This window comes from Protomyctophum parallelum, assembly GCF_964188405.1.
Source record: "Protomyctophum parallelum genome assembly, chromosome: 14".
In the NCBI taxonomy this organism is placed as follows: Eukaryota; Metazoa; Chordata; class Actinopteri; order Myctophiformes; family Myctophidae; genus Protomyctophum; species Protomyctophum parallelum.
In genome coordinates this window covers 39,464,701-39,478,326 of record NC_139709.1, presented here as the reverse complement: position 1 = coordinate 39,478,326, position 13,626 = coordinate 39,464,701, and the positions used below count along the sequence as shown (strand labels likewise).

Below are 13,626 nucleotides of genomic sequence, written 5' to 3'. Positions count from 1 at the left end.
TAATTAAGACAATTATATTAATACAATAATTTGTGTTACACACACACACACACACACACACACACACACACACACACACACACACACACACACACACACACACACACACACCAATATTTTGGCTATTGCATATCCACAGCTTCCCAAGCCGTGCATGCCCAGTTTTCAAATCAGCCTCATGGTGGCGCTACAACAGGCCAAGTTGCGTCTCACACACACACTGTACACACACACACACACACACACACACACACACACACACACACACACACACACACACACACACACACACACACACACACACACACACACACACACACACACACACACACACACACACACAGCAATATTTTGGCTATGAAGAGAAAACACTTTTTGTCCATGTCTGATTTCCCATGTTACTTTACTTTATGCATGTGGGGTGTGGGGTCTCCATGTCATCTGTGACCACAGACAAACACACTTATTATTCTTGTCAACAGGTGTGATATTCAGAGCTGCAACATCCATGTAGGCCTGCCCTACTGCATGAATGTTGTATTAGTAGAGTAGTGATGCAAGAAATTATCTTTTCTGTGTTCCGTTATGTTATAGTGGAAAATGTCTCGGCCAATACTTCTGCAGGGAGTTAGAGGGCTCTGATAATAGAAACACCTTGAAGACCTTAACAGGAGCCCTTGTACAAGGTTTCTTCGACTATGCATGCACCTCTTGGTACCACAGCACCGTAGGCCCTTAAAACAAGGCTCCAGACTGTCATATATGTTAGTTTGAACCCAGGTACAGACAAGGAGACAGACAGAGTTGCAGTTTTAGAACCCACCTCACCCCTGCCCACTTTGACAGTCTGGAATGGCTTAGGGCTGACGACAGAGTACAGCATCTTGCACTGGGTCTGGTCCACAAGATTCGATACACCACCAAGATACCCATGCATGTACCCGTCTAAAATACTTCCTTAACTACTTTAACCCTACTCACATCATCTATTTGAAAATAACCGATCAACAAGTTCACAGGATGGATAAAATGCAGAGGACAAATTTCACAAATGTTTAGCATATATATAAATGGTGCATTTATATAGCGCCTATATCTTTATCCAAGGCGCTTTACATAGATTGTGCATTATTCACCCATTCATACACCGATGGCAGAGGAAAGCATGCACCAACCTGTTAATCGGGAGCAATTAGGGGTTCAGAGTCTTGCTCAAGGACACTTCGACACTAACTCTGGGGGATCGAACTGGGAACCTTCTGGTTCCCAACTCGCAACTCTTGTACCCCTGAGCCACTGCCGCCCCTGTACAGTATATACAGTCACACACACATACACATACACACACTTCCCTGTTGTGTATTTTCTGATGGCTTGTTGTTGACTTCATCCTACCTGAAACCTACCAGTATACAGTACAGGTATAGCTGAATTGACAACATAAAATGAGAAGTTGATTGTGTTCATAATTAGGTTAGATCTGCCATTTCTGAGAAATGGTATGAAATTATTAAAAGCATGACACGTTCTGGCCCGCTTTGATTATTATGGGTACCATTTCTTTGTATGTTGAAGTTATGGGTCTTATCTGCCCTGTGCAATGTTTGTTTACAAAGCTTAAAAGGCAAACTTTGTATGTGTTCCAATGTCAAAAACACTTTTATTTGCATGAAAATGTATCAAGTAAAAGGCCATGACAGCCATAGCATCAGTGCCTGAACATCCTGACTGGGATGGACAATAGGGGAGACACCAAAATGAGACCAGAGGCAAATACAAGAGAGACATGTATTATTACCATGGCAAATGCAAGCTTGTGAGTGGTGGGCGAACGGTAACATAAATACCACCCCAATTATACAACTTCTACATCATTGGAAGGAAAACACATTTGAGAAGAGCTTGACTAAAATAAATAACAAAAAAAAGAAGTGCAACTTGCGTAAATAATATATATATATATATATATAACAAATGCAACAATTATGACAGATTTGGAACATTTCAGACAATTATTTCAGATAATTATGGAATGATAATTAAGGCAGCGAGCAAAAAAACAACTTTGAGACAAAAAAAAGACCAAAAGTTAGAATATGGAGATAGAAAGTTTCAGCCCGACAACAGTGATATATTAAAACATTGTAACATATTGGGATAACAGTGTATATTCAGCCTCTGGACAGCATTGGTAAACACTATTGCACTTTACATCAGACAGGTGGAGAGCGTATGAGCTCCAAATGTCACAGCAATAAAGGTGCAATAAAAAGGTTTTTGCATTAGGTGTCCAATAGTGTGTGAGTGTTTATTTTGTTTTATGTTTAGCCTATTGACCACTACTCCTGGAGTCCTGGTATACCTTTACTGCTGACCATTTTCAAAATCATACTGTCGTTTGTTTGATATTTGAAGAAGCCTTTGGATGCCAATCAGATAAGTACAGCATGGAAATCACGAATGCCATATCCACAGGTTTATGTGCCGTTTACTGTAGGGTTTCAAATTCAGTTATACCATGGTTAACATTACATCTCCACTATGTAACTATTTTAGTGAGAAAAATATTAATTTAAGTTACCAATCTGTATGGTAAATGTTATACAATATACAGTAACTAATGCAACTGTGGTGGAGGTATTCGATCTCCCTGCTCTTCTATTGAATTGATTGTGGTAGGTTATATCTGGTTGAAAAGCAATGCTGCCTGTAGGTTAAAATTAAATTTCTCTCCAAGTAAGTAGGTGTGCTTTATTAGCTCATTGGTAATGAATCATTTCAACACACGGGAACATAGGTTCAAATCTCAGGTAGGACGATTGGAAGTTACAGATTGTAGCTGTAATGTTTCATTTTGACTCTACTGTACATTAGATGATTGTGTCCAACATGAACCCAATCCCAATCAAACATCTAATAATTATATTGGTACAGATATGATTTGGTCCGATAAGGTCTGTCTTTTGGTCCACATTACAGATTAAACATTCTTTCCATTTAACCTTTTCCCCTGAATACACATTTAATTAATGCAAACTACTACTGTATGATTAGTTTGATGAAGTCAGAAACCCAAAGTACATGCGGACTCAAGATGTCTGGCTGGACAAGACAATATTTTACTGTCAAGAGTATGAATATTACAATTTTGCACCTTTCTACAAAGGTGTAATTTCGGTTAGCATTGCTTCATTGATATTGCTCGATATAGGAAGAAAGATATTTGCCATGGACTCGAAAAGAAGCTTAATTGATTTACGTTAATGCACTGTAACCTCATGTCTCACTGGCTGCCTTAGCATTTTGATTGTTGCTGTAGTTTGACTAATTAGTAAACTGCCACTGTTCATGTAACTAGTACCAACACATTATTAGTCTGTTTTACACAACAGGGCCAAAGGGGCTAACCAGGGCTTACACTTGTAATCAATTCCCTCAATACAGCATATCTGTGACTTACTCCACATCATTGACATCACGATTAAACCTTGTATTTTTTGTTGTTTGTTCTTTTGGGTAAATTAATGGCCTTCTTTTCCATAAGAGTTGCGCAAAAATAGGGATCTACAAGCTCAGCATGCTTTGCAAATATAGCAACAGCTGGTAGATCGGATATTCTAGCTAAATTGGAAAAGAAGTGACAGTCTAAGTGGTTAAGTCTCTCTGTGGGTTTTATAAATATTTAATCAATGGAAGGCATTATCAAGCTTGGGACTAAATCATAACTACATTGGATCGATTGGAACACAGGTTCTTTTTTCCATTTCCTGAAAATGTGTAAGGTCAGGTTATACAAGGTCTCCACCAAACATCTTTCTACCAACAAACTTCACTCAGTTGGAACTTTGGCCATAGGGAAACAAAAAGAAGAAATCTAAAAAACAACAGAGCTCTCAATATTGTGTCTTATAGTCGTTTCAAATGTAGAACTGGGGGGGTCCCCTTTAACCCTGCTGTTGCAACCTATTGCCATTGTCAAACATTTCTCTACTCTGTCATCATTTGACTTCACTTGCGTTTAGAAGGGATAGATGGAATTGTGCAGTTCAGAAATCCATCATTCCATCCTCTCCTCCTTTAAGTTTCTTTTCCTGGGACTCTGACCAGGCCTTGTTAATGGTCCTCTTCATCTCGTCATCACCCTCTGAGTAAATCTTCTTCAACATAGTCATGAGGCCCTCGCTCGGGTCTGCAGCAGCATCATCCACAGCAGGTTTACTGATGGAGGGGAAAAGAGAGAGGTTAGGGTTGTCTTTGTGCAGGACTACAGGTTTGCATGCATCGAATGCATTAGTCATTAGTGGATCATTTCAGTCCATTATCTACCACTCAGTCCCCCTAACATACAGCAGTGGTACATCTCAATGTAACCAAGGTGAAATCACTGTCAGAATGTCTGCGCATGTTGACAAATTCATATCTATGAAACTTACTCTTTCTCTTTAGACTGCTTCTCCACCTGTGTTAGACAGTCCCACTTCCTGACCGTCTGCTTCTTGCACATAACCAAGACCATGTCGGTCTTTATCTAATAGGGTAAGAGAATGAAGATTACATGATACAAATAAAATAAATAAATAAAATAAAATAAGCCTCTACCCACAGGCTGTCAGGCTGCTAAATGAACAACCTGCTATATGTTATATATATATATATTTTTTTTTTAAACATATGTTTATTCATGTTCTTTACAGTACAAAAAAGTATTTTCAAAACAATTTACATATATCTTTTCCCCCCACATCCCCATGGCAGCACAAATACAAACAAAATCTTATCACGAAATGTTTTGACAATAATAAATACAGAACAAAAATAAATAAATAACAAAACGAAAAATAAAACGAAAATAAAACACATTACATACAGTTAAACAAACAAATGCCCAATGTCCGTCACAGTTCCCTACCCCCACCCCACAGCTGACTACTCAGTTAACCACTATACATCCAAAGCCTCTTCAATATCACCTCGCTTAATGAAGTCCAAGAACTTCTCCCATATCTTATAGAATACCGCAGGTTTCTTCCTAATTACATATCGTTAGCCTCATAGGATAAATGCCTAAGTCATTTTTTATGATTTTCGGATAATAAGAAAAAACACATTTTCTCGCAAGTATGTAAGAGTTTTTAATGCAGATTTTTACAATGGCTTCCTGAGGGGTTAACAAAATGTTTTTTACAAAAAGATAAACATGAGAGTCATTCCATAACAAAAAAAAGTGACTTAGGCCATTTTCAAGAAAATAATCTGTGACTTAGGCATTTTTTAATACATGTCTACTAAACACCTGGGGGTCTATTAGAGTGATGTTAACTCCATACTAAACACCTGGGGGTCTATTAGAGTAATGTTAACTCCATACTAAACACCTGGGGGTCTATTAGAGTGATGTTAACTCCATACTAAACACCTGGGGGTCTATTAGAGTGATGTTAACTCCATACTAAACACCTGGGGGTCTATTAGAGTAATGTTAACTCCATACTAAACACCTGGGGGTCTATTAGAGTGATGTTAACTCCATACTAAACACCTGGGGGTCTATTAGAGTAATGTTAACTCCATACTAAACACCTGGGGGTCTATTAGAGTAATGTTAACTCCATACTAAACACCTGGGGGTCTATTAGAGTAATGTTAACTCCATACTAAACACCTGGGGGTCTATTAGAGTGATGTTAACTCCATACTAAACACCTGGGGGTCTATTAGAGTGATGTTAACTCCATACTAAACACCTGGGGGTCTATTAGAGTAATGTTAACTCCATACTAAACACCTGGGGGTCTATTAGAGTAATGTTAACTCCATACTAAACACCTGGGGGTCTATTAGAGTAATGTTAACTCCATACTAAACACCTGGGGGTCTATTAGAGTAATGTTAACTCCATACTAAACACCTGGGGGTCTATTAGAGTAATGTTAACTCCATACTAAACACCTGGGGGTCTATTAGAGTGATGTTAACTCCATACTAAACACCTGGGGGTCTATTAGAGTGATGTTAACTCCATACTAAACACCTGGGGGTCTATTAGAGTAATGTTAACTCCATACTAAACACCTGGGGGTCTATTAGAGTAATGTTAACTCCATACTAAACACCTGGGGGTCTATTAGAGTGATGTTAACTCCATACTAAACACCTGGGGGTCTATTAGAGTAATGTTAACTCCATACTAAACACCTGGGGGTCTATTAGAGTAATGTTAACTCCATACTAAACACCTGGGGGTCTATTAGAGTGATGTTAACTCCATACTAAACACCTGGGGGTCTATTAGAGTAATGTTAACTCCATACTAAACACCTGGGGGTCTATTAGAGTAATGTTAACTCCATATTAAACACCTGGGGGTCTATTAGAGTAATGTTAACTCCATACTAAACACCTGGGGGTCTATTAGAGTGATGTTAACTCCATACAGAACACCTGGGGGTCTATTAGAGTAATGTTAACTCCATACTAAACACCTGGGGGTCTATTAGAGTAATGTTAACTCCATACTAAACACCTGGGGGTCTATTAGAGTGATGTTAACTCCATACTAAACACCTGGGGGTCTATTAGAGTGATGTTAACTCCATACTAAACACCTGGGGGTCTATTAGAGTAATGTTAACTCCATACTAAACACCTGGGGGTCTATTAGAGTGATGTTAACTCCATACTAAACTCCTGGGGGTCTATTAGAGCGATGTTAACTCCATACTAAACACCTGGGGGTCTATTAGAGTGATGTTAACTCCATACTAAACACCTGGGGGTCTATTAGAGTAATGTTAACTCCATACTAAACACCTGGGGATCTATTAGAGTAATGTTAACTCCATACTAAACACCTGGGGGTCTATTAGAGTGATGTTAACTCCATACTAAACACCTGGGGGTCTATTAGAGTAATGTTAACTCCATACTAAACACCTGGGGGTCTATTAGAGTAATGTTAACTCCATACTAAACACCTGGGGGTCTATTAGAGTGATGTTAACTCCATACTAAACACCTGGGGGTCTATTAGAGCGATGTTAACTCCATACTAAACACCTGGGGGTCTATTAGAGTAATGTTAACTCCATACTAAACACCTGGGGGTCTATTAGAGTGATGTTAACTCCATACTAAACACCTGGGGGTCTATTAGAGTGATGTTAACTCCATACTAAACACCTGGGGGTCTATTAGAGTGATGTTAACTCCATACTAAACACCTGGGGGTCTATTAGAGTAATGTTAACTCCATACTAAACACCTGGGGGTCTATTAGAGTAATGTTAACTCCATACTAAACACCTGGGGGTCTATTAGAGTAATGTTAACTCCATACTAAACACCTGGGGGTCTAGTAGAGTAATGTTAACTCCATACTAAACACCTGGGGGTCTATTAGAGTAATGTTAACTCCATACTAAACACCTGGGGGTCTATTAGAGTAATGTTAACTCCATACTAAACACCTGGGGGTCTATTAGAGTGATGTTAACTCCATACTAAACACCTGGGGGTCTATTAGAGTGATGTTAACTCCATACTAAACACCTGGGGGTCTATTAGAGTGATGTTAACTCCATACTAAACACCTGGGGGTCTATTAGAGTAATGTTAACTCCATACTAAACACCTGGGGGTCTATTAGAGTAATGTTAACTCCATACTAAACACCTGGGGGTCTATTAGAGTAATGTTAACTCCATACTAAACACCTGGGGGTCTAGTAGAGTAATGTTAACTCCATACTAAACACCTGGGGGTCTATTAGAGTAATGTTAACTCCATACTAAACACCTGGGGGTCTATTAGAGTAATGTTAACTCCATACTAAACACCTGGGGGTCTATTAGAGTGATGTTAACTCCATACTAAACACCTGGGGGTCTATTAGAGTAACTGTTGTTTGCTGTGTATGCAATGTAAAAATGCCCAAGTCACACAAAGTGAGTTAGGCGGCAACGTAAAAATGCTCAAATCACACAAGTGACTTAGGCAGATCATCATTTTTGAAGATAGTGAGCTTTGTGATTGGCCGAGGACATAGGCGCTAATCCAGGACGATGCAGCAGCCCCAGGAGAGCACCTGTAGGCAGAAATCTCAATTTCGCCAAAAAATGACTTAGGCATTTATCCTATGAGGCTAACGATATGTTAGTTTCTCATGTGCCAAACTTGTTGTTAAGTTCCTCAGCCAAAAGCCGATCGTAGGGGCATTGACATTCTTCCGATATAGCACAATTGAGCGTCTGGCCTGTAACAGGCAAAGGTCGGTCATTCTTTTTTCATTACTATTTAGTGTACAATTGAATGGATAAATACTGAGTATACATAATTTAGGACAAAGAGGAACTGGACCTGACGAAATCTGAGAGACATAATGGACCACAGACCTCCAGAATGTTTTAATCTCCTCACATTCCCATAAGCAGTGGAACAGTGTACCTTTATGTTCCCCACATTTATAACATAAATCAGGAATGTTTGGATCAAATTTATTCACTTTCTCCGGGGTTATGTAAGTTCTCATTATCCAATTATACTGAATTAGTCTTAATCTAGTATTGATAGTATTGATAGTTTGTGTTTGTGTTTGTGTTTGGAACATATTAAACCCCAATCAATTTCAGAGATTTCCTATATGTTATATTAGAGTTATTTATCATATCCGACCTGTGGGAAGAGAAATGCATTTTTTTTATCTACGCATGTTCCAATGTTCAATGCCCAAAACTCAATTAAACAATTAAACGCAATTATTTGTATGACAATTTATTCGTCAAGTGTAAAATGTCATGATCATGACACCCCTAAATTTGAATGTAGAATTTTGTAGTACTGCAACTATGATGTAACAGAAGGCTGTAGAACGTTTAAATTTGGCATGTCTGAGGTTATGGGTGAAAACCACAGATGTTTTTTGTTGGGGATCGGGGGTCCAGTCACCTTTTTGGAGCTGTCCTTTGGATCGATGGGGCCCAGCAGATTGCTCATCGTCATCTGGTGGTTCTTCCCCTCTAGATCCTTCACCAGCAGAGAAAAGGACCTGGTGAGAAGAGTAAGAACAGATAACAACTGCCCTTTCAGACACAATGCAGGAAACCGACGACAGAAATATCAATTGTAATACCCTATGATGTTGATGTCTAAGACGGCTATAACAATTCTACAGAGGAATACAACGTTGCTAAATTTGAAAGATAACCTATATTTTACTTTCCATTCTGATTCTGGCAATAAACTAAATGAAACAGCAAGAGGACTGTGGCTGACATTTGTCAATGTGGCATAATTGTGAACAAAGTAAGGTTAAATCTAAATACATTATAAATACATTATGGTAAATGTCAAAATATGTAGTTTGCAGATTTCTTTTTCAGATTCCATGAAACTTGGTGGGAAATGGGAATGATCAATAGGTTGACCGTAAGAAAAGGGGATCAAAGGGTGAAAGGTGTTAGAAATTGACATACTGTATTAGCACACCACCTTACCTCTCTGTAAAGGTAACGTCCACATTTTCTGAGGGAATATTGTGCACGCCCTTCAACGTAATGTAAACTTTTACATATTTGTCTGACTGGTCCCAGCCTGTAAATGAAAATGCACATGTGTAAAGGATGGAATTTGAAATCTCTCTCATGCGTGGACTTAGTTTAGTCATGCACGAGGCTAAAGTACAGCTACACCTCAACTAACTAGCCAGTGCCCAACCAGGAAATAGATCAATACCATAGTTGGTGATCTTGACTGTGTATGCTGCTTTTGTAGTCGGGTCGGCCTCTCTTCTGGCCTGTTGCTCCTTCTGTTGCCGTTTGGCTGCGATCTCCTTCTCGAGCTTCTTCTGCTCCTGTTTCAGCAGCTCCTGCACTCTGGTCCTCTCTGCCTTCTCTAGGAGGGTCCCCAGCTCCTGCAGATCTGCTTCCAGCTGGTTGATCTATGAGACCAGGTGTGTGGTGGGGATAAAAAAGATTAATAGTCCAGCAACAAACCATTTTCAGAGAGAGCAAGAGTACAAGTGATAGGATTAAGAAAAAATAGCAACATTAGTCCCCTTTTTCTAACTGTGGATTTGCTGTTTTTTTTTTGCATAGATGTGTGTATTTGGACGTCTTTAAATGTTTTGATGAATTGAAAATGGAAGACCCTGATGTAAACTTCTTTCTGGTTTCATCCTCGTGGCAGTTTTTGTATTGACCTGTACCTTCCTTGGACTGTACCCATTCTACATCTATCTGTTAATGTTTTCAAGGTGCTGTTGTTACTGTACACAGGCTCTGAAGCAAAAGGGCTCCGATATAACCTTAGCTAGTAGTATGGCTAATTTATTAATTGAAAATGTATTGCAGAATTGGTACAGTTCAAGTTAAGTACAGGTCAATACAAATTCTGCTAAAACCAGAAAAAGCAGACTTGTTTACATGGTTTCTCTATTTTCAATTTATCAGGACATTTAAAGACATACAAATATACAGTAGCCTACTATAAAACAAGAATAAAAAATAAATCATATACACGGTTAGAAATCAAGGGAAAACCTAAGGCTATGGACCAGAGCTAGGCCAGGGAAAACCTAGCCCTCCAAGCAGAACCCAATGGTACTGAAGTTTCTGACATTTTTGACGACACAGACCATGGGGTGCTGTTGCAGCAGTATCCTGCCACCTGGTACGCGGCCATAATAAAACATAAACACCGTGTTTACGGCCTGTCTGCGCTCTTTGACGACTTTTTTTCGTGTGAGGGCTTCTGAATCTGTGAACTATAAGTACCTATACATGCCGCTGCGAATATCTCCTGTGGCGCGGAAGCCGTTTTGTTTGACCGATTTGGTCGCTTTGATTCTTCTCTTCCTTCCTTGTTTATTGACACCTCATTGTACCGCCTATCTGGCTAGCTAGTGGCGCTATAGCTATGACAGAGCAGATCAGAGGCAGGGACGTAGCCGCACAAGCCAACCGCACACCGGGAGGCGGTACAATAAACGATAAACAAACAATAATAATAATAATAATAAAACTTTATTTGTATAGCACCTTTCATGACATCAAATGCAGCTCAAAGTGCTTTACAGAACAATGGAGAATAAAATAAAAGCAAAGCATAAAAGAAAAGCAAGGCAACGACATTAAAAAACAAGCAGTAATGCAATACAGTGAGGACATGAATAACAAAAAATATAAGATCACTTAAAGGCAATGTTGTAGAAGTGGGTCTTGAGCTGAGCTTTAAAAATGTCTACAGAGGCTGCCTGACGAAGGTACAGAGGGAGCTTGTTCCATGCCGATGGCCCGTAGAAGCAAAAAGCTGCTTCCCCGTATTTTTTAGTTGCCATTTTTTTAGGCAAAGCGAGCAGGCCAGCAGTGGAAGACCTTAGCGGGCGGTTTGGGACATATTTAGGCAAGCAGTCATGTAGGTAGGAAGGTGCGAGACCATTGAGGGCTTTATAGACAAGTAAGAGAATTTTAAAATCAATCCTAAAAACAACCGGAAGCCAGTGCAGTGATGCCAAAACTGGAGTAATATGTTCTCTCATCTTAGTTCTAGTTAAAACTCTGGCTGCTGCATTTTGGACAAGTTGTAATCTGTCAGTTGTTTTCTTAGGCAGTCCTGAAAAAAGTGCATTGCAGTAATCAAGCCGAGAGAAAACAAAGGCATGGATTAGCGTTTTTGCATCGTCCAAGGACACATAGGCTCTGATTCGTGCAATATTTCTAAGGTGAAAAAAGGCAATCTTGGTAACATGATTAATGTGTGAATTAAAATTCAATTCGGAATCAATAATAACCCCCAGGTTCTTTACTGTACTGTTACTGTCTACAGTCAGGTTGCCAAGTCTGCTTAATATTGATTATTTCTGCTCACTAGAGCCGATTATGAGAACTTCTGTCTTGTCCTCATTTAGCTTGAGAAAGTTCTCACTCATCCAACATTTGATGCTAGACAGACAGGTAAGCAGCGGGTCTAAAGCACAGGGATCATCTGGAGCCACAGATAGATATAATTGGGTATCATCAGCATAGAAATGAAAATTGACTCCGTGATTGGCAATGAGTTCGCCCAGTGGCAGTATGTACAAGGAGAAAAGCAGAGGAACAAGAAGAAATAAAGCGACCAAATCGGTCAAACAAAGATTAAAAATACTTAACGGCTTCCGCGCCACAGGAGATATTCGCAGCGGTTTGTATAGATACTTATAGTTCACGATTTCAGAAGCCCTCAAAGGAAAACAGGCCGTCAAACGGCGCAGATACGATGTTAGTGAGCATATTTATGTCCGCGTTCCAAAATTCCCATACGAAAATATAGTTATGAACAGGGACCCTACAATAAAGTGACATCAAAATTTCAGAAAAGCTTTATGGAGGGTTCCGAGAGGGGCTAGGGAAAACCTAGAGAGAGAGAGTGAGTGAGTGAGAGTGCTAGCTTCTTAATCTTTACCATCAGTCACATTACAGAGCACATTTTAGCCCATTTCAGATTCTGCAGGATTAATAGCCTTGAAACACTGACTGTCATTAAGTACGAGCGTCATGTGAACCATGGCTACAGTATTAACTACACTCGTGGTTTACAGTGTGTCATTAATAGAACAATGGTTAGGGTATATACTATATACCTACTACGCTAACCTTGCTAACGGACATTAGCTTCAGTTCATTGCCATAAATGAAGTTTCCATGTGAATGCAGCAGCCACGACAGCTAACAAGCAAGCTAACGTCATTTCTGCCTTTCACAGGCTCGTAAAATGAACAACAAATGTGTATTTACTATTTACCTGTTCGGTTAGGTCCATTATGTAATATATGATTCGGGTTTTTGCTTGATAAATTACTGAAATGCGAACGTTGTTTAGTTTAACTCATAGGTAGGTTTATCTGCACTGCAGTGTGTCGGTCGGGTCGAGCACAGCACGAGCAGTTCTCGAGGTTGTACCGGCGTTGTTACATCGATAATGTTCCCAACCCTGCTGGTCGTTACTCTTTGGTTCTGCGCAACTTGCGTCACCCAGCCGCAGTACTAGTAGTACTTGTGGAAAGCCTCCTGTTTCTTATTCACCATAAATTATCCAAATCCAAAACTTTTCCCATTTTATGCTCCTCAGATCCTAGAACTAAGAAAAATGAAAAACTGTTGAAATTGTAACTATATCCTAAGATTTAGAGTACTAAAGTCTAAATTTAAAAATGTCTTAGGCTAGTAATATGTAGGTGGCATATTTCCCCCAGAAACCTCAATCGAATATTTTTCTCGCCATGTAATTTTGTCTTCTTTACATAATGCATGCCCATTGCCTTTCCCTGGTGTTTGTCAGTTATGGGATGCCATTGTACACCTCTCAAATCTACAGGCCAAATTAAACAGGTGCCATCTACCTACAACAAAACCGTATCCATAATATAGTACACACGATTCAGCTGGTTCTAGTATGGAGTCTGTGCCATGACAGACACAGCCAAGTTGCAGATCACTAGTATCTCATGCAAGTAAGCCTTGGCGAGCCATGAGGCCCATAGGGCAGGAGCCCATCTCCTGTTTCTGTAGCCATGAGGCCCATAGGGCAGGAGCCCATCTCCTGTTTCTGTAGCCATGAGGCCCATAGGGCAGGAGCCCATCTCCTGTTTCT

At 39.7% G+C, this 13,626-nt stretch overlaps 1 protein-coding gene across 1 annotated transcript; it reads right to left on the bottom strand.

Moving 5' to 3' along the window:
• Positions 1 to 1,774: 1,774 nt before the first annotated feature.
• Positions 1,775 to 12,939, bottom strand: cacybp (calcyclin binding protein). Its single transcript, XM_083782231.1, has 6 exons — positions 12,778 to 12,939; positions 9,730 to 9,934; positions 9,492 to 9,588; positions 8,944 to 9,043; positions 4,434 to 4,528; positions 1,775 to 4,218 (listed from the first exon to the last, which is right to left on the bottom strand). Exons 1-6 carry the CDS (start codon positions 12,793 to 12,795, stop codon positions 4,047 to 4,049), a joined length of 687 nt encoding a protein of 228 aa, XP_083638357.1. The 5' UTR covers positions 12,796 to 12,939; the 3' UTR covers positions 1,775 to 4,046.
• Between the last annotated feature and the right edge of the window lie 687 nt (positions 12,940 to 13,626).